This window comes from Pollicipes pollicipes, unplaced genomic scaffold (assembly GCF_011947565.3).
Source record: "Pollicipes pollicipes isolate AB1234 unplaced genomic scaffold, Ppol_2.1 Scaffold_1600;HRSCAF=1878_pilon_pilon_pilon, whole genome shotgun sequence".
NCBI lineage: Eukaryota > Metazoa > Arthropoda > Thecostraca > Pollicipedomorpha > Pollicipedidae > Pollicipes > Pollicipes pollicipes.
This window is the reverse complement of record NW_023595962.1, coordinates 9,129,685-9,151,123: the sequence shown is the minus strand read 5'-3', so window position 1 is coordinate 9,151,123 and position 21,439 is coordinate 9,129,685. Positions and strand designations below refer to the sequence as shown.

The 21,439-nt window shown below is 56.0% G+C and overlaps 1 protein-coding gene and 2 long non-coding RNA genes across 3 annotated transcripts; all 3 read left to right on the top strand.

Moving 5' to 3' along the window:
* Positions 1–4,378: 4,378 nt before the first annotated feature.
* On the top strand, positions 4,379–6,103 carry LOC119101629 (uncharacterized). Its single transcript, XR_005094592.1, has 3 exons — positions 4,379–4,486; positions 4,891–4,928; positions 5,976–6,103. It is a non-coding gene; the product is annotated as an uncharacterized LOC119101629 (long non-coding RNA).
* Positions 6,104–6,816: 713 nt separating this feature from the next.
* Positions 6,817–12,697, top strand: LOC119093559 (vicilin-like seed storage protein At2g18540). The gene is made up of 5 exons (XM_037216527.1): positions 6,817–6,914; positions 7,994–8,095; positions 11,169–11,411; positions 11,973–12,105; positions 12,653–12,697. The coding sequence occupies exons 1-5, from the start codon at positions 6,817–6,819 to the stop codon at positions 12,695–12,697; spliced, it is 621 nt and encodes a 206-aa protein (XP_037072422.1).
* Positions 12,698–13,787: 1,090 nt separating this feature from the next.
* Positions 13,788–20,298, top strand: LOC119089976 (uncharacterized). Its single transcript, XR_005093199.1, has 2 exons — positions 13,788–14,331; positions 19,560–20,298. It is a non-coding gene; the product is annotated as an uncharacterized LOC119089976 (long non-coding RNA).
* The last annotated feature ends 1,141 nt before the right edge of the window (positions 20,299–21,439 follow it).

Here is a 21,439-nt window from a genome sequence, read left to right as displayed (position 1 = left end):
TTAACTCATAAAGTCTGTTTATCTGATCCTGAAACCAAGCCCATTGCAAATAGCTTTCAAAAAACTACAGACTTGGGAATTGGGAACTGACAAGCATAATACAAAATTTCGTATTCTTACATTCGTCATAAGCCATCTCATTATCAGGCTAGGTTTACAGCACCCTACATATACCATGGCACCTATAAATATATGTACACATCAATCTCTACCGATACCCGTCAACTAGCAGGGAAATGTTGCATTGGTGAAATGATGCTGACAACTAACACTAGCTGATGCACATTGCCTGGAAATTCCTACAATGAAAAGAAACCCAAGACATCGTACCAGCGCCAGATTACACTCACATTCCCAACTATCAACGAGGGTCAGACAATAGAAACATAACCCTCAAATCTTGCAAAATAGCAGTTATTCCCTCATGTGTTCTACAACCAGCAATAGTATTTAGCTATAGCGCCACAATTGCAAAAAATAGTGTTTTTGACGTCACAGAATATAAATCAAAATAGATATACATTATTATGGATAACAAGCAAGTTTTTACACCATACCATACTCAAATTATTAAATTCATCCTAACTGGTAGGATATTAAATAATTTCTACGTCAAAAACTTGAAACATTTTGACGCAGCTTGTTTCATGACGTCACTGACGCGAAACTGGTTTTGCTCTTTCCCCCTTCGGCTCTCTTGTTTATACATTCACTTTTATATGCGCCGAAATCCTGTCGGAACAGGCGCCATTGCGAGCGCGTCGCAGGTGTCTGTCGGAAGAATAACTAGTACATTGTGAAGAAGCCGTGAATAAAGACACACAGTTGGTTATCTTATAAGTGGGTATTCAAACCTCAGCGTGTCAAACGTCCTATTTTGATCGGCTTTGGGAAGGTAGATAAGTGGCCTTTGCCTTATCAGCCAGATGTTTTTATCTACATTTTTCTCGTTCCCTGTCATTGTCGATAATGCATTGTTGGGGACGCACTGTTTGAAGTGGCTCAAAGATTTTGGTTTATTATGTAGCGCGTGGTCTGAAAGTCTGTTTGTGCCTCTCAAGGTTTGTAGGACCGAAAAGGCAAGCTTTGGAGATGTACCACCTGAAGAAAACCCTGTATTTCTGGGAGAAACAAGCTCAAAATTTAGTGTTGCTAGTTGTGTGGTATTGTCACATACTTGTTCCATGAGCATGTCACTGACACATAATTCTAGTGGTGGTTTGTGTGATGCAGATGAGGCTCTTGACAGCATTCATTGGTAAATGGTAGTAGGTGTCAAAACCTTTGCTCTGCCTCATAGGTTTCAAAAGGGGATGTTTGTCTTAGATATGTTTGATGTATAGCTGCAGTTTTTTTAGGCAAGTGTGGTCATTGATGCAAAAATTATAACTATGCAGTTAATGGCATGAGCAAATGATGTAACATAGGCTGTCATTTTTTGTCATAGTTGCTGCATTTTTCATCAAAAATTGACTTTGCCATTCATTTTGTTCTGGCCTGGTTGGACACAGCTGAAAAAATTGTTGCCTGCTCCTTTCATATATGTGTAGTAACTAACCTTTATTGCAGAGGCAAAAGTATGTGAACCAAATCAAATTTTAAAGAGCATAAATATTGACCAATGATGTAAAGGTTATTAACATACACAGGGTACCAATAATAACAACCAGTGTGGTTAGTGTCTGTTCTTCTGAAAGATGAGGAATCTCAAAATCTTGTATGTAGCCAAGAATGTAGGTAAATCCCCAGTTATTGCGCAGGTTGTGTCAAAAATTAACTAACCTCTGTACACCAACTAACTTCGGCCCTACATAATGCATGCATGATTAAAGCATATTTTTTGTTTTGTGAAGACTTTTGTTTTACTTGTAAGTTGTAGGATGGAAAGCTAAATTCAGGTCTAGATCTATAGGCACAAAAAAGTGTTAGGCCTGTTCCTTTCATCCCATGTTCACATCTATTGTTAAACCAGTGTCAACAATTTTAGTTAGCTATTTGGGAAGATGTCAATTTTTTCTTAGATAGGCCTTGCATTGGGAGAAGAGTGGTTGAAACCCATTTGGTTAGGACACAGCAGTTATCTTGCAACATAGGTCACAGCATGGAATGGTCAAGTGTCAATGAACTTCAGAAGCTCATTTTCAGAACTATGTTCACCAAAACCTGCTTTATCACAGACAGTGGGGATATGATGTCCAGTAAATAATCATGGGCATCAAAGTGTTTTAGTTGCCTTACACTGGCAGCATCCAGTTTCAACAAAGTTCTCCTCCTATTGATTACTATGATATTGGGTATCCAATGGTTTTGGACCGAATGGACCATATTAGTATGCTACTGCAAATGCTGGGTGGCATTGCCTGGGTTAATAAACTTGCATATCAGTGCTAGCTAGATGCATTCCATGGCATTTTCTTTATTTCATGATAGCAATGACTGAAGTATTTAGTGTTAACTGATGTTTAGTGCTAATTACTAGTGTATTTAAATATTTGGTGCATTTAAACATTGTATGATGTTTCTAAACTCCATGAACTGGACAAGATTTTGCACCTAATGCATCTTCATCAACAATAGGGTTGTTCCAAAAAGAATATTGCAATGTTTGATGTGTTCATTGCTCCCTGCCATGCATCTCAGCACATTGGATAGGTCCCCACACCTCATTACATAACCTGATGAATAAGCCACAACTCACAGCTCCTGCCCATGTATGTTGCAGAGTGGTCCATCCTGGCACCAGTGGTAAAACCGCTCAATCAGTGGCGTGGCGCCAGTGGTAGAGCTGCCCGGTCGGCAGAGCGGCACCAGTGGTAGAGCTGCCCAGTCGGCGGAGCGCCGCCAGCGCCGACCGCACGATGGGCTCCGGCTCCGACTCCGAAGACGACCTGGAGGCCGCTGCGGCTGGCCGCGCTCCGCTCCAAGAAGTCGTCGGCCGGCGCGCCCGCGGCCGGCCGCCGCGCCGTCGGCGCTCTCCGCGCTCGCGCCGCCGTTCGTGCCGGCGGCGGTGGCGCCGCTGGTGCCGCCGTTCATCTACAGCCGGCCGCCGCCGCCGCTGGTGCCGGCGCCCTGGCAGCCGCCGCTGCAGCCGCACCCCCTGCAGCAACCAGCACCAGCTGCTGCAGCACCAGCAGCGGGAGGGCCGCTGGCGGCGCGGCCGGCCGGGCCCGCTGCATGGCTTCCGGGAGGCCTGCACGGCCGGGGACGGGTCAGTGGATGGCGGGCAGTGGCTGGCTGGTGGCTGACCTGTCTGGTGGCTGACCTGTTTGGCGATCTGACCTGTCTGGTTATGTGGCCACTCAGCAGCTTGACCTGTCTGGTGGCCGTACAGCGAGCTTTGGCTGTAATGAGGCTGCAGCAACCTTGTTGGGGCAGGACAAGATAAAAGGTTGCCAGTTACAAATTTTGTATTGCACATGTCTTAAGATTAAGTGGATGATACACATTTGAAGATATTAACACAGGTATCAGATGTGATGAAATAAGCATACATGACTAATGGTTTATTACTAATTGGAGAAGGCTGCTCTAGACAACATAATTTTCTCTGTTTAGTGGAGCTACTCTCAACATGTCATTCTTTGTCACGTACATGGCACAGCAACCGGTTGTGAGCAAATTGATGGCCATTACATCGCAAACATTGGTTGTGAGCCTATTGATAGCTGTTATATCTGGAAGTTGTGCTCACGAAAGTCACGTGTAAACGACTCGACAATTGCATTTTCTTTACTGATTGCTGCATGACCAATCAAATAGTAGAATTCAAATAGCATTACTAAGGTGTCATGGATTCTTGTGTAACTGTAAAATAACTTTCTTACAAAAGTAAGCACATCCTCACGAGCGTTTCGCACAGACTCTAGGATGGTTTAGGTCGTAAGGGCAGTGCTCTGAACTGCACTGAAGGCTCGCTGAGATGGCTATTTCAGTTCAAAGCTCCCAGTTAAATGTGAAGCACCCTTTAACATGCATTCTGTGCCGTTGCTTGGTGCACGGTTAAAAATCGGACTTAACTCCTGCTTAACATTTTTTGTAATCATTCATGATGTATCTAATTTTTCTTCTTTTTAGTGCAAACCATCACAAACTTGATGATTGCCATTGATGAATTGGAGGACATCTGATCACACTTTCATGGTTGCTCAGTTGTGTCATTCCCATAGCATGTAGTGTTCCCCTATTGCGTGAAGTGCTCTGTTCCTGCTTGACCCCCCATTGCACTGGCCTGTGGGCAGGCTTGTCAGCCAGCTACCTGTAGCCGCCAACCATCTCTTAGTCAGCCCCTCCACGGCGCAGCCGGAAGATACGGTCACGCAGACGCTCCGGCGAATGTTCCCTGACCTGACCTGACCTGACCTGCGGTCCGTCAGGTGGCGCCGCGGGCGGGAGCCAGCTCGGCTCTGATCGCCATCGTACCGGTAGGCGCCGAGGAGCCGGCCGCCGGCCGACAGGAGCGGCGCCGACAGCGACAGCGCAGCCGCAGGTGCGCGCGCCGCCGAGCCGCCCTCCGGCGGGGGCAGCTGCGGCCTGACGCCGGGCGGCGCGGCGCCGGCTGTGGGTGCTGTGACGTGCCGGCCGTGGGTGATGATGTTCGAAATAATGTAATGCTTGTCTGTAGAAAGATTAATTAGCTGGTGGTATTTTTCAGGCCTATTGTCCACGGCGTTTGTAAGCTGTAGACTACTTGGTGTGTGATGGTCATGGAGGACGACTTAGTATGTGGTGGTCGTGTTGGACGACTTGATTTGTGATGGTCGTGATGGACAACTTTGTATGTGACGGTCGTGATAGATGACTTGGTATGTGGTGGTTGCGATGAACGAGGTGGTGCATGAGGTCTCTGCTGGTTTCTATGCATGTTGGGTTATCTCCCATTTCTTGTTGCAGCCATGAACAAGTACCTGAGAAGAATCAAAGCAAGAAAGGTGAGCAGCAAAGTCTGGTTTTACTTCTTGTGGTACTGGCCATGATCTGACGTTATGTCGGCTGCCTGGACAGTTCCAAGGACCTTTGAACTTTGTCTTGCAATGCAGTAACTGTATTATATTCAAAGTATATTTTTGGGAATTTCTGTTTGATTGAGTCTGTACAATCCCTTGGTATTCTCAACATAATCTAGAATGGTGTTTGCAATGACTGGTCTTAAGTGTGTAATGGACCCCACATCTGAATCCTCTCTCAGGTCATTATTATTATTATTATTATTATCATTGTTATTATTATTATTATTATATATTATTATTATTATATTATTGTTATTATTAATATTTTTATTTTGGCTAGAGAAGTAAGATAATAGTTGTTCTCACCCTCGACTGTGTGGATAAATGGTCATGGTATAGCCTACAGCTAAGTTCCCTTGCAGTAAAGACCCTGTGGTGGGAGGGGGGAGGAGTCAGCATCCAGGCAGCGATATTGTCATTGGTCGCATTCCGTGCCTGTGAGCCCACTGTGTCTCCCCGCTATCGTGGTGCGCCGCTGGCGCTGTGAGCCAGAGCCGCCTCCCTCGGGGGACGCTGGCTGGCCGTGCGGCCCGGGGACTAACCTGCACTGCTGTCCCCTGCCCCGCTGTCCCCTGCCCCGTCGTCCCCTGCCGCACCGGCTCCTGCCCCGCTGTCCCCTGCCCCACCGGCCCCTGCCCCGCCGTCCCCTGCCCCGTTGTCCCCTGCCCCGCCGCCCCCCGCCCCCCGCCGCCGGCGCCGAGCCCGCCCCCCGGTGACCTGGAGACCGAGCCGCCCCGCCCCCGCCGGCCGGCGCCGAGCCGCCCCCGGTGACCTGGAGACCGAGCCGCTCCGCCCCTGCCGGCCGTGCCGAGCCGCCCCCGGTGACCTGGAGACCGAGCCGCCCCGTCCCCGCCGGCCGGCGCCGAGCCGCCCCCGGTGACCTGGAGACCGAGCCGCCCCGTCCCCGCCGGCCGGGGCCGAGCCGCCCCCGGTGACCTGGAGACCGAGCCGCCCTGTCCCCGCCGGCAGAGAGCTCCAAGTTCAGCCGGATCGACCGGTCCAACAGCGAGGACGAGGAGGAGGAAGAGGAGGCGCCGCCGGACACCCCTGACGTCACCGTGACGTCACAGCAGCCGGAGCCGCCCGCTGACAGCCAGGTGAGGGCCGGCCGGTGGCGGAGCCCGGGCACAGGGGGATCGCCTGGCAGCGGAACTGTGGCATCCAAGTGGATACATGGGTCCAAACAGGAATACAGGAATCTGTGGTGTGTGATACATCATTTGTTGGAAAAAATGTGAATGGATATCGAGTCGTGGTGGTAGTGCACACCAGTTGAAGTCTGCTTTTTTGGCCCCTGTTAGCCATCCTGTTGTGTCACCAAATTGGTCTGCGCCGTAGCACTGCAGCGAGTTGATTTACAGTGTGTGTGCAGCCGCTCCTCTATTATGTAGTATATTCAGTCACCTCCGTTAGAGGCAGACGCCGATTACCAGACGAGCGCTGTTTGTTTGCTGTCTTGAGTTTTGGCCGTGTGGTGCGCCCGTGTTTTCATGGTCCGGACGTACACCGCTCTCTACTGTCAGGTTTATGGTGCGATGCACGTGGCTGTGCTGCAGTGAACTGTGTCCGCTCACCGTGCTGATGCCGCCCCTCCAGCCGTCGGGCGCGCCGGCGGCCAGCAGTGGCGGCCGAGGCTGGGCAGGACCCCACCGGCCGCCGCCGCCACCGCCGCCGAGAACGTCCCCTCCGCCGGCCGCCGTCGACACCTCTCCACCGCCAGCGGCCGGCCAGCCCGCCTGCCTCGCCGCCGACCGCCAGCGACGAGGACGACGAGGACGACGACGAGGAAGACGACGAGGACGTGATCGACATGGGCCTGGGCGACGACGACTTTGACAAGATGCTGGCCGAGTTCGAGGACTTCGTCGAGAACCCGGCCGACAAGGCGGACGCCAAGAAGAAGCGCCGGCGGGGAGCGGCGGGAGCGCGCGCGGCCCGAAGCGGCGGCCGCCGACCGGCAGGCAGGCGGACGCCAGGCGACGGCCCGAGACGAGGGACGCCACCAACGGCGACCAGAGGGGCCGCAAGGCGCCGTCTGGCGGCCAGAAGGACCAACGCAGTCCGCCTGGAGGGCAAAAGGACCGACGCAGTCCGCCTGCGGGACAGAAGGACCGGCGCAGTCCGCCTGCGGGACAGAAGGACCGCGCGCAGTCCGCCTGGGGGACAGAAGGACCGACGCAGTCCGCCTGCGGGACAGAGGGACCAGCGCAGTCCGCCTACGGGACAGAGGGACCGGCGGAGTCCGCCTGCGGGACAGAGGGACCGGCGCAGTCCGCCTGCGGGACAGAGGGACCGGCGCAGTCCGCCTGGGGGTCCGAGGGACCGTCGGTCTCCTGCTGACGGGGCGAGGGCCCGCCGGACGCCGCCGCCGGCAGTGGCCGCCAAGCGTGCCCTGAGTCCGCCGCCAGCGCGGGCGTCAGGTCCGCCGGCCAAGCGGGCGGCCGTCGGCTCGCCGGGCCGCGGCTACGGCTCCTCGCCGAGCCGGCGCTCGCGCCGCCGCGGGGTTACCCGGGCTCGCCGGCGAGGGGTTACCCGAGCTCGCCGGCGCGGGGTTACCCCGGCTCGCCGGCCCGCCGCTCGCCGCCGCCGGGGGCCGCCGTCGCCAACCCTGCTCTCCAGGTGCGGCCGGCGTCTGCGGACGGCCTGGGGGAGGCGGGGGTTACGCGGTTGAATGTGGGAGCGGGCCGCTGGAGGTCTCATTTGTGCCCAAGGAGTGGTATTACTTTGGTGGCATCCCATGAAGCAATGCATTGATGCGTCCTAAAGCTTCCAAAAATAATAAGTAACTCAGTGGGCCCGCGTCTGCGTGTTGCGGTCTGTGCTCGCCTGCCAGATTTCATGCTCCGGCAATCGTCGCCGCTGCGTCACCGTGGCCATGTACCTGTCATTGTCATGTCTCGCTCAGCCTGCTCTAGCTGTTGCTGTGCGCTGTGTGGGTTCTCCGATGCCGGAGTGGTCTCACGTGCCCGTCTGTCTGCCGGCCACAGGTCTCCGCCCCGGCCGCTGCCGCTGACGCAGGAGGAGTTTATCCGGCGGCTGCAGCTGGGGCTGCCGCTGCGGGACGACACGCCGCCCCGACACACGGCTCGGTCCGGCCGACACTCCAGGGTAACATGGGGAGGGAGAGGGACCACACGCCGCCCCGACACACGGCCCGGTCCGGCCGACACTCCAGGTAACATGGGAGGGAGAGGGGCCACACGCCGCCCCGACACACGGCCCGGTCCGGCCGACACTCCAGGTAACATGGGGAGGGGGAAGGGCCAGGGTAACACTTGTGGGTCTGACCCTCTCCCCGTCCGTGTCAGGTTCCGTCATTGTTTGTGTCTGACCCTCTCCCCGTCCGTGTCAGGTCCCGTTCGCCTCCGTCACTGTTGTGTTTTGGCCCTCTCCTGTCCGTGTCAGGACCCGATCGCCCTCCGTCATTGTTGTGTCTGATCCTTGCCTGTCCGTGTCAGGCGCCCGTCATTGTGTCCGATCCTCTCCCCGTCCGTGTCAGGTCCCCGGTCGCCTCCGTCACTGTTGTGTCTGATCCTTGCCTGTCGGTGTCAGGTCCCGTCACTGTTGTGTCTGATCCTTGCCTGTCGGTGTCAGGTCCCGTCACTGTTGTGTCTGACCCTCTCTTGCCCGGGTCAGGACCCGCCCGCCTTAATCACTGTTTTGCCTGACCCTTGCCCCGTTCGCGTCAGGTCCCGGTCGCCGCTGCCGCCGCGGCGCCGCAGCCTGTCGCCGCCGCCGGCCGGCCGTCGTCTGCGCACGCCGAGCCTGAGCCCGGAGCGGCGCCGCTCGGGCAGCCCGGCCCGCAAGCTGCTGCCGATCAGACAGGTGAGGCGGTCGCCGTGGTCCGGAGCCCAGCCTCCAGCTGCCGCCGCTGCTGAGGCGGCGGCGGTACTCACAGCACGGTGGTGGTCCGCGGTGTCATGTCTTGTTACGGTGTCGGCCTTTTCGACGACCGACACTGGAAGAGGGACGTGCTGCTTTACTGTAGCTAGGCGTTCAGATGTCACCTGTACAAACGTGACAGCCGTCGGCAAAGGATGCAGTGACAATGGTGTTGTAAGCGGACGGTGGTCCTCAGTGATTGATTGTTGGACGTGGCGCGGCCGCCGGGTGTTAACCGTTGTTTTTATTACGTTGGAAGGCTGCCTGCAGCGATACTGGTTATCGTGTCCGCTGTCGCCACACTGTTCGTTAAAGCCTAGACTTTACTTTACTTTAAAACTAGCTAGGTCCTAATCGCATGCCGCGCTACGTCGGTTCTGCGTGCATCCAGCTGCGTTCCGGGCATGTGGAAGCCATTGGCGTGTCACGTGATCTCCGCTGTGTTTGTGACACTGCCTCGTCACCCCTGAGCTCCGCCGGTCGTCAGTTATGCGCCCCATAGGCTAGGGCGAAGCGGTGTCTCAGCACCCCGGCTGGGGCAGGCCGGCTTCTCAGCACTTAAGCTGGGGCCCTCACTGATATGGGCGTAGGTTCAAAGGGGAACGAAAAATCCCGACCGCTTGGTCATACCCTAGGGCGTGTTTAAAACTTCGCCGTCACAGTTTGGGTGTATTATTTTTTATGGTCGGTTCGTGTTCACATCTTCATACATGGTTGCTGACTGGGTCGTGGAATGCTAGGGGAAGAGCTCCACACTGAACCGTGACTCTACCCCATTGGTGGTAACTCAAGCCGATCTTGTGAGTCCACCTAAGGCTAGATACCCTAAACAATTCCAGTGGATCACTGCACCCGACAGTTCACGGGGTCACCCCGTCCCGGGAGCTCTCCTCATCACTGGGCCCTCCTGAGTGATCGCATGATCACTATGTCCTTCCGGGCGCTCCTGTCTTCTCTGGTCCCCTCCCCCCGAGCGCTGTTGTGCTCACTACGCCCTCCGGAGCGTTCCGCTGTCGTCTCTGTCACGGGAGCCCCTTGCCGTATCCTGACATCCGTCGCCGTCGCCCGGCCGTCCCCTCAGGAGCGTGGGACGGCCGGTCAGGGCCGGCGCCGGCCCCGGCCCGCCTGCCGCTCGTGGGCCCGCGCCGCCGGCGCCCGCTCACCGGAAGTCCAACATCCGGTACGGTCCGCATCCTCCCTCTTCCCCCCCCCTCCCCTCCGCCGCCTCCGCCTCCGCCTCTCCGCCTCCTCTCTCTCTCCCTCTCTCTCCCTCTCTCTCTCCTCTCTCTTTTTCTTTCTCTCTCCCCCCACCTCCCCGCTCCTCTCCGCCTCTTCTCCCCAGTGCGGATGTGTTGAAGTGATGGCGTGCCTGATGGACGGATGGCGCCGGCCTTTTGTGATGTGTTGAAGTGATGGCGTGCCTGATGGACGCATGGCGCCGGGTCTGTGATGTGTTGAAGTGATGTCGTGCCTGATGGACGGATGGCGCCGGTTCTGTGATGTGTTGTGAAGTGATGGCGTGCCTGATGGACGCATGGCGCCGGTTCTGTAATGTGTTGAAGTGGTGGCGTGCCGGATGGACGGATGGCGCCGGTTCTGTAATGTGTTGAAGTGGTGGCGTGCCGGATGGACGGATGGCGCCGGGCCTGTGATGTGTCCTGACCGCACGGCGCTCGCCGTAGCCGGTTGGTGCCCGATGTGTCGGCGATCCGCCATCCATGTGTGGCGTGGTGCGGCCGGCCGGTGTGCAGACCTGGTGTACCTGGTGTTGCGTTTGCCCTGCCGGCGCGGCCGGCGCCTCAGCACCACCGCCTGCCGCGGTCTGCGGTCCTCGTCCGGTCGGCAGTGTTTTGCCGCCTGGCGGGCGGTCGCCCGAGTCGTCGCCAGCGTGTGTCTGACAGTTATCTGCACTGCGTGCGTGCCTCTGCTGTTATTGCCTGTTGCCGCGGTGCTGTCATCGCCGGGTTGTTTGTCGTTTGGCCTGCCGGCCACCTGTCGCTGGTCAGCCGCCGCGTGCCATCCGTCTGCCGGCCGTCTGACCTGGCCGCGTGTGCTGCAGGGCGGCGGGCCCGCGCCGCGCGCTGGCCGCCGCAGTCCGTCGCCGGCGCCGGCGCCGCGGCGGCGCAGCGCCTCGCCGCGGCGGCCGGCCGGCGCGCCGCCACCGCGCCGGGCCCGCGGCGCCACGCGCCGCCTCTGGGAGGAGCGCCAGCTGGAGGCGTGGCGCCGCCGGCAGCGTGAGGACGCCGACCGGCAGCGCACCGGCGCCGGCGACGACCGCAGGAGGGCCGATGAGCCGGCCAGACCGGACGACGAGAGGAGGCGGCGCGACGAGGCCAGGAGACCGGAGGAGGAGCGCAGGACGGGAGGACGGGAGGACGAGAAGAGGCGGTCGGAAGAGAGGCGGAGGCAGGAGGAAGAGAGGAAGCAGCAGGAAGAGGCGAGGCTGCGGCGCGAGGCCGACCTGAAGCGCAAGGAAGAAGAGGAGGCCAAGAGGCAAGCCGAGTTCGAGGAACGGCTGAAAAGGTGAGACCAGCGACGTGTGCTGTAAGGACCGAGCGGCTGTGTCAGATGACTTAAATGGGCGAACAAAGTCCAGACTTGCTTGATTGGCACAAAACTGCGATGGATTTTGTCGCAATGTGAGGCTTCAATATTGTTAGAGCGCTTCCTGACCTCAGGCTGAAGGCCTCAACGTCTTTGTTTCTGGTTTAGCTGAGGGTGACTAATCTGAATTGTTTCACTTGGGCCATGAGCGCCTAGTAGGAAGTCCCCAGTCCACCGATCCTACCCGGCCATCAGACATGTGGGTTTGCCCGTTCCCCTACGTTGGCCTGGGCCCTGCTGTGTTCCCGGCGCGATGGTGACCCAGTGCCACGATCGAATGATGATCGAACGGCGTGTTGACCCCTGCGGTTGCCGGGGCGCATGGAAACCGTAGGTAGTAAAAATTCTAACAGGGAAACCCTGGGTAGTAAAAGTTATATCGTGGAAACCGTCGGTAGTAAAAATTCCCTTCGACGAGAATTGAACCCAGACCTCTAGCTCCCGAGCGCAGTGTCGTCACCGCCGGGTTATCGTGCGCAGGCTGCCCAGCCCGGACCGCGAGCGGGTGATGCGCCGCCGCCAGAAGTTCGAGCGCAACCGGCCGGTGGTGGGCCAGCCCAAGACGATCCGGCTGCGGGGCCCGTCCGTCGAGCCGGCCCCTCCGGCGGCGCAGGTGAGTGGACCGGGACGGCACGTGAGATGAGGCTGTCGTGCCGCTGTCGGTGCCTGCTGCGGACTAGACCCGACAACATGTCTACCGGGCGCTGCCACCGTGTGCTGCCCAGATGCCGTGTTCTGCTAATGCCATGATTAATTGACTGGACCCGTGTGCCGTCCTCATCATGCGACCTGCTGACCTGATTCTGTGACCTGGACTGACCCTTTGACCTGCTGAACTGACCCTATGACCTGCTGACCTGACCGTGACCTGCTGGACTGACCTTGTGACCGGTTGAACTGATCATGTGCCATGATGACTTTTTCATGTAACCTGCTAAACTGACCCTGCGACCTGGTGATCCTGTGGTCTACTGACCTGACCCTATGACCTGGTGAGCGGACTCTGTGACCTGCTGACCTGACGCTGTGACCTGGTGAACGGGCCCGGTGACTCACTGACCTGACCCTGTGACCTGGTGAACGAGCCCTGTGATCTAGAGTGATGCCGTGACCTGCGGACCCGCTGACCTGCCTGGACCTGATCCGCGCCCCCCGTGCAGCGACGCTCTGAGAGCCCTCCACCTGCCGACGCCGACAGCGCTTGAGCTCAGCGTTGACGAGGAGCTGCTGTCGCTGGTGGCCGAGCTGGAGGAGCCGCTGCCGGCGACCGCCACGGGCCCGGTCCTGCGCCGGCCGGCAGCCACCTCAGGTGAGCAGCGGCGGCCTGCTCAGCGGCCGCCGAGTGCGCTCCGGCCGGCCGGCTTCGGCCCTCCGGTTTAAAGGGAGGGCCTGAGCTGGGAGCGGGAGGGGGGGGGGGGGGGGGGAGGGGGAAGATGTTTTGAATGTGAAAAGAAGTCGGCGATGAGTGATGGCGATGTGGGATGGCAAAAAAACAGGCAAGTGAAAACAGACACCGATGGCGGAAGGTTAGATGAAAAATGACCCCATTGCAGCCGCCAGAAGGAGATGGTCGTGTGTGATAAGGTGGGACACAGATGACGGTCTCATTTTGCTGATGATAATGGTGTGACCTTACCTCTACCAGCAACGCTCCTGGAGGCTGACGCCCGTTGTGTGGCTCTTCACTCGAGCACGTAATATGCGTCCAGAGTGGTGTGGTCCGGAGCTGGCCTATGTCAGGGATGTTGTTCGTCGTCATCAGCTGCCTCGCACGGCACGGCGAGCCGCTCCGCCGCCCTCGCCCCCGCCCTACCCCCGCTGACGGACGGCGCGCCGCTGCGGCAGGCTCGGAGGGCCGCGGCCGAATGGACCGCGCCGTTACCGCCGCCGCCGCCGCCGCCGCCGCCGCCACGGACGCGGACGCGGACGGGGACGAGGAGCGGCGGCACCGGCGCCGGGACAAGAGGCGGCGCCGCGAGCTGCGAGACGGCCGCCGCGTGGTGGTGGTGGCCGAGCCGGCCGGCGCGGCGCAGCCAGGTGAGGCGCCGCCGGGCTCGTGACCCGCAGACGCCGGCCGGCGCAGGCGGCGGCCGCTGACCGCTGGCCGCGCTCGCCCCCGGGATGTTGCCAGCGTCGCCCGCAGTCGGTCCGCTGTCGTCTTGCGGATGATCTTGTTTGCAGTACGTCGGACTGCCCAGCGTACAGAGAGGCGGACGGGCAGCCTCCGAACCGGACTGACCGGTGTGTTTGTGGGGTGTCTCGCGAAAGAGTCGGATCTTGTCTGCTGAAAATGTCAGTTGTGGTCGAGTTTCACGACGTAACACGGGTGCACTGAGCGGGGATGAGTGATAAAACATTGCCCAGAATGCATAAAAATGAATGGGTTTTGTCCCCTCGTTCGACCCACTTTGTTACCAAGATTGATAGATTAGAGTCCCCCCCCCCCCCCGCTAGTTTGACCCGCTTTCGTATCAAGGTTGGCAGATTAAAGTCCCCACACGCACACACTCCACGTATCTAAATGCACGCACGCCCACACACGCACGCACACGTAGGAGTAGGAAACTATACCATCGAATATTTCAGACCTGTCACCTGCAAGCTGTTTTGGCGCTGATGCTGATATTGCAGCTGCCGCGTTTGTGACATTGTTTTCCGTTGTTCACGACAGATGGCAGTAGCGGCGGCCGCCCCGCCTCGTCCGTGTTCTCCCGGCTGGGTGGCGGCAAGTCAGCGTCAGGAGCGGCGGCAGTGGCCAAGTCGACCGACTCTGGTGTCAGCCGCCGCAAGCTGCGCCTCAAGCGACACTCACGAGATGGCGGCACTGCTGGCGGCGGAGGTGAGCTGCCCAGCGAGCTGCCAATCAGCTATTGACGTCGCCATCAACGACCCTCATTGGCTGCGAGTCTCGCCCACGGAAGTGGTGTACTCGGCGTCTAGTCACGAGCGTTTTGTTGAGCGCACCTCGAGTACGCGTACAAATTTAATATGGCGTACCTGCGATAGCCAGCCGCGTAGCTGGAGTGATGGCAGGGTTTATAACGAAAGCCTCATATGGGTATCGTGTATCATATCACGTCACATATCATATAATCGGTATCGTATCGTGCTTGTCTCAGGTAGCTGGCAGGAAGCTTTGGCCCAGTGGTCTCTGACATTTGGGTCAATCTACGGCAAATCGGTCGCGGATAGTTACATGTCAACACGGCGCAACCTTTCAAGTTTGAACGTACGTCAAATTGTTTGCCGTCAAATGGTTTGCCGATTGCCAACGGCAATCTGTACAGGGGTAATTACACGCCCAAAACACGATTCAGCAAGTGTTAGAGCGGTATGGCGTACCGTTAAGGAACCAGGAGCAGATGAAAATGCGCGATGACGTCACGAAACCTGTTTTTTAACTTCATGTAGCGAAAACGGTCTGCTGTGTACACTGTCTGGGAATAGCCCATCGGAAACCTAAATGCCTATACTTTTCCGGAAAATGGGTAAATATTGCATTCAGGGTCAACTAGCTGCATATAGTAACCTGATTTGACATTTGACCTCATTTTCTCAATACATTTTTCCTTCGGTTTTCTTTAAACCATTATGCAATTGAGGACCAATTTATCGCGGTTCAAATTAAAAAGAGATCGATTAAAATTTATTCACCGATTAGAAAGATATCTAGGCCGGTTGTAAATCGAGTTTTAGCTTTGGCGTGTCACGCGCGGTGACACGTCATGAGCCTTGAAACAATGCATTTCTACCTAAAACCAGTCACTTTGAAATTATTCTGTGACTCCAAAACAATGTCTGAATGACGAGTGCGTGCTACTCGGCCTTGCGTACCTATCGTCCCTCAAGAGTCGCGTAGATGGCAACGTCGTGTGCTCGTAGTCCTCACAACACATCGATGAGCTATATATATATATATATATATATATATATATATATATATATATATATATATATATATATATATATATATATATATATATATATATATATACTTGAGAAGAGATCAGCTGGTCTGAAGTTGTATTATTTGTTTTCTACTGTTCAGGGACAAGCGGGGATAAAGCCACAACAACGTTCTGGACAAGGGAGACTGGAGCAGCAGTGATAGACGGAACAGGAGTTGGCGATATGATTGCAGTTGCGTGTATGGCAAGTGCCACACAACAAACGGAAGTCGCGCTTGTTTAGATTGTGACCAGCGCAGAAGTGCTTTCGTTTCTTTCTTCCGTTCTCCAGATGAGGACAATGTCACGGACAGGGTTTTTCAGAATGTCGCCTTGATCAGTGGCGAATTTGTTCGCCAAGATCTTCCAACAGGTGCGGGTGCCGAAAGCCAAGTAATTAAGTTTCTTTCTCTTGATCTAGCGACTTATATGAATCGAATGGACCGGGACCTATATTTCAATTGCCGTACCTTGGTTGGAGGCGAGCAGTCCGTTCAGCGTTGAAGACCCGCTTGGTCCAGTGGATCCGGGTCTGAGGCACCAATGTAACGCGTCAGTTGGTGGATCGACGTTCTTGTTCTCCCTGTCTATTGCAAAGACAAGTAAGAGGTTTACCTTCATTTGGCCACAAGACAGTCGGACTCGCTCGCCCTGCGTTAGCAGTGCAGACCTGGTCATGGTCGGACCTCGCCTGCTGGCATGCAGTGTGCGTCAGCTTGTATACACCGGGGCCGTTGCCCGGCGACCTCTGATCTTGCATGGGCGCGCTCCAGAACGTTCCACTGCATATCACAATGACTGCACATATCTATTGTACGGGCTTAACGAGACTGCAGAAATGTTTTATGATGCACGACAGTTCAGGTTCTCTATGAAGTGATTAATAGTGTGAACTACGAAGTGAAGAACAAGGTAAAACTCGTAAACGGGTAACGGGCACCGACGAACATAACAGCGACGAAGCGAGGCGACGTGCAAAGAACGAGAGTGGGAACTAGCCGTTACAATATCCCCCTTCACCAACAAAAAAAATGATAGCAGGGCAACAACGCTCATTAGTTGGCAGCAGCGCCGTCAACCAAGTGCGCAGCGGCTAGTAACGCATCGCGAATAACCTTATAGAGCGGATCGTGTTTCACTAACTTTGTGTCACGTCCTGAAATCTAACCCCAACCAATATCCCAACACCATGATGTGGCAATCCCGCAGAATGCTAAACATGCAGCGTAGTCTAAACTCATGCGACATATACATGCACCAAACATCGGTCGCGCGCTCTGGGGAAACGTATACACACTTCAAAGGCAGTCATTGCACAGGGCATCATCAACTGAAATAGTCATCTTGAAATTGTTCGATGCTGTTCGCAATCCCGCCCTCCTTAAGATCTAAGTCCGTCTAGTTTCTGAGCCGCACCCCGCAAACATGGGAAGGGTATATCGGGGAAAATATTTCAAAGTTACCTTGGCATCCGTGGCGCCATAATAACGTCATTTCAAATATTGCCATTCCATAAGACATCTGGCTAAAGAAAGAAGCGAAAGACATGGGTGAAGCTTTTCTGCTATGGTTTCGAGAACGACATGGTGCCGGAATACCAGCCCAACTTTATCTTTATTCTCCTGGTTTTTCCGAGGAATAAGGCTAATACTTCTGTCTTATCTATGTGACTAATGTTCCTCGCTAATGCACTGAACAACTTGCATTCAAAGTAATCCTGTGGAGGATGAAGGCAGCGCGAGACATTTATTACGACTCAGTTGTACAAAGCCTACGGCGCGGAACAAACAGCCCAAGATTTGAACCTGCCTACGTTAGCCTCTTTTGTATTCACATCAACTAGCTTAAGCAAATGATCAGGAGCATAACCCGCTATTAACGACGAGTTTAGAGCTGGTGATTTATGGCTGCACACCATGCCGTTGAAATACAATTCGGTTCTCTTTCCACATGACTCGGGATGGACGACAGGTGCGAGAGTTCGATCACAATGCGTTCTTCATTTACACATTGTTAGTCCCGGTTGGTGTCGAGGTCAAGTTCGCGGGCCACCCGATACCGGCCGCTCGAGTCATGGTGGCCACCGTGCGTGATGCCCCCAATGTCCAAATTTGATTTGCAACGGATCTAGAAAAGATTCGATCAATTTCTTTGTTTAATCTGAACGGTGATACGTGGCGAGTGTTGGTATTTGATGGCATATCGGTGTTAAAAAAATCGAAGGCACCACGTGTCTTCGTAAAATGAGATAAAAGATCAAGCTAAGTCATATATATATATATATATATATATATATATATATATGAATGTATGTGTATTGACATAGTTTGCCTTGAATGTTATACTGATCCATGATTTAGAACAATATAGATATAATAATTTGTGATGCGCTTTTCTCCGACCTTATACTCCGCAAACTCTATTCGTCAGAACATGTTGAAAAATTATTGTCGCGACGTCATCGCATATTTTCATCAGCTTCCATTTCCTTATCGGCATGCCGTAAGGTTCCAAAGCTTCTAGAATGGTGCCTTGGCGGTATAATCTACAGCCGTGTTTTCGTCAAATTTGAAGGGGACGCCGCGTCATCCTCTGATCGATCTGTCGTGGAATGGCCCGTCTGTGACCGGGTGGTTGTGAAGCGCCGTTGGGGCGGCGGCAGGAGCGCCTTGGTGGACGCGTTGTCTCGGCCAGTTCCACCCACCCAGCAAGACGTTTGGGACGGTTATTTATAGTCGCGCCCCCGCCGGTGATTTGTATGCTCACGTTTTTCGTTGTGCGTCGCGCTCCTACAGGGACCATGCGAAGTCGATGGGCCGTTTGAAATGGTGTGCTCGTGTTTACCGGTTATGCCTTGTTTGCGGATTAGTTGGGGATATTCGGCCGGCGTTGCGTTGGTCCAGCTTAGGTGCGTGCTATTTCGTGGCGAGCCGGCGAGATTTTGTGCTTGTCGTGGACTGCCGCGTGTGTCCGCCACCCTCACGCATGATTGCATGAACCAAATCTCAACTACGCACGGCTGAAAGGGTAGTCGTAGATGTTTTTTGTATGGACATGTGCATTGAGCATGATCGACGACCTCCTCACCCGAGCTGTGACTTTGGTCCACTTCATCCGATTGGAGCCCATAGCCGAATATGACGTGCCATGCTGTGCCAATATGCCATGAGAGTGGCTGTAATCCGCTATTTTTTCTCGGGCCATATCACTGCAGTCGCCGTCGTGTTCAGTCATTCCAGATGTGTCTGCAGGTCGGCATGCGTGCGCGAGGGAGCGACCGGAAGCCGTAGTAGTGTTTTCCTGTCTGTGATATCGGGCTTTCAGCTGCGGGCCCTGGCCGGGCGGTCGGTGATACGTCCCGCTTTCCACCTCATGTGGTTTAAATCATCGCGTTTTAATGTAACACATCCAGTACAACGATTGCCCCACCCTATTTGAAGTGGCTCGCCCACATAGCGTACCATAGCAGGTTTCATGGTATTCTGCCCTGATGTGGTTTGACTGTTATATTGCGGCCGTTACGTTGCGCTGTAACGCGTTACGTTGCGCTGTAACGTTGCACCGTGACGCGAAGCGATGCGCCCTCACCATCGGCTGCGTGCTGTATCTGTGCTCAACACTCCGTAATTTGCCAAGCGTAGTACAATGTGTAGTGTATTTTGGCGTGGTGCGGCACGCAACCGGCCGCAGTGGACACCACGGCGCGGGGACACTCGCCGCGGCCGCCGGCCACGGCCAGGTAACCCCACTGGAAACGCCCCGTCGCTGATGTTCGGCTGGCCGGGTCTGTCCGGTGGCGCCGGCCCGCCGGCGGGGCGTGCGTGCGCACGCGCCGGCGCGGCCGACCCGTGCGCCCCCGTGTGTCCGCCCTGACCGCCGGCGCCGGGCCGTGCAGCCGAGCATGCCGGCGCGCTCCGTCCGCAGGCGCGGGCGGCGGGCGCCGCGGCACCTGGCGGCGGCGGCACACGGACGCCCGGGTAACAGATCGTTTGATCACAGGCTGCGGCGGCCGAGCGGTCCGGCATCAACTCACGCCGTCCACACCCACAGGCGCGGCGAGCGGTGTGCCCGTACCGCCCGTGCTTGTCTGACCACGCACCCGTGCTCTCTGCCGCGCCAGGCTCCGCCGCCGCCGCCACCGCCACCGCCACCAACCCAGCCGAACCGCTCGAAAGCCGCCTGCGCAAAATCAGAGTGCGCAACGCCGCCATTGTCAAACGCAGCCGCGAGGTAGCCTCTGACAAGCACCTCTACGGCTGACCAGCCGGCGTCCGAACCACGCCGCGGCTGCTGCCATCTGTCGGCGGCCCCGCGAGCTCGAGTGACGAAGACGTCCGCTCGGGTGCTGGCTGGCGGCCCGTCGGCCGGAGCGCTGTGACATGTACAGAGCGTGTGGACGACTGACGGCTGATGTACAGGGATGCTTGCGATGTCGGTGGGCTGAGTGGTCGGCGTGTGGCGGGTGTGCATGAGCTGGCGTCGGAGCGTTGGCGGTTTGGTTGGCTGTTTACTGGGCGGTTGGTGGGGCTGGCGCGGTGGTGTAGGGTGTGATGAGCGTGGCTAGGGCGGCTTTAGAGGATGTTGTCTTTTTGTGTACGCTGAAGTGTCTTTTGTTCATTGGTTATCAAACGGAATACTTCGTGGATTTGGGAGGACAATATTCGTATGTCGTGCAGCGGTTATGCACCTGGACGTTTGCTTTTCTTTAACATCACTCCTATCCCGGGGTGGTTTCCTCAGAAAGCCATTTATTTGCTGCCTCAATTGTAATGATCCGCATGTATGTATGTGCGTAACAGTGTGAGATAAAAAAGCCACAAGGCATTGTGAATACACACCAATACACAATACGCATCGCCGTCCTGTTCTGCGATAGCAGTTGCTGAGATTGGCCAGAACACCCGAGAATGTACTTGGAAGCGGAGCACCAGTCGTGCCGTCGTGGAACACGGTGAGCCGGGCTGGAGCACCAGTCGTCCGCGTGTTCCTGCGGGGGCTCTTCGCGTTCCCTCGGCATCCCGGGAATCGACCGACCGGCCTCACCAGTTCAGCGGCAGTCGATTGTCTTGGTTGGCGTCACCTGTACGCGCCAACCAACAAAGGAGTTCCAGGGAAGGAGAACGTCTCAGAGACGTTCTCCTTCCCGGGAACAACGACCCGCCGTATGAGGCGCCCTCTCCCTGGAACAATAACCGGCTACACCCCGTCTTGAGAGGAGGAACACAATGGGTGGGTTTGGGTGGTCGTGGCAAGAGCCGTTGCGATGTTTTTTTCCGCTCTGACCCACGCTGATCTGACGCACTGGCGCGAACGCGACTCCGGTCACGTGCTTCACACATGATAGCCCGCAAACGGCATGGCAGCATAGGGCTTGCCGCACCCCAATGCAGTTCGACCTAAAAAAAATGTTCGACCTCGTTTTAGGTCACGACTGGCCGTGGAGACGTAGCACGAGGTCGAACTGACCATGCATATCTGGAAACGCGGGGCGCCTCGCAACCTTCTACCCTGACGCTATTGAAGGTGCACGCAAAACACAATGCCGGAAAGACGAAGAGCCCTTAGAATGAAAATCTCGCGACACTACCGTCCTTTTCTGACGGCTTAGCATGGCTTGAACCCAACTGTCATAGCCGCGATGTTATTTTGGGCGTGTTGGCCTTTCCCAGTTGCTGGTGGAATGCGCTTTAGTTGAGCCAGCAAAGCAGCGGCCGGGGACGGCAATAGCACAGTAACTGGCGGTAAAGACGCGGACGGCTCCCCACGCAACTATACAAGATAACACGGTGACCAAATTGATACGACGGCGGCCGACATATCCGTGCTTCGGAATATTATATGTGCACGCAATCCACATTACTACGCTTTTGCTGCGCGACCTTAATAATCCTGGACCGAACCCCCGACTTTGACCTAGGTGACCGGGGTAGACTAGTCCCGGTGACCTCGCATGAGGTCGAGGTGGTTCCACCTACGTCTGCTGTGTGTGGAAGTCATTCT

Coding starts and splice junctions, on each gene's coding strand:
- LOC119093559 (XM_037216527.1), top strand. CDS start 6,817: ATGGGCCTGGGCGACGACGACTTTGACAAGATGCTGGCCGAGTTCGAG. Junction 11,412..11,972: donor TTCGAGGAACGGCTGAAAAG/GTGAGACCAGCG, acceptor TATCGTGCGCAG/GCTGCCCAGCCCGGACCGCG. Junction 12,106..12,652: donor CGGCCCCTCCGGCGGCGCAG/GTGAGTGGACCG, acceptor CCCCCCGTGCAG/CGACGCTCTGAGAGCCCTCC.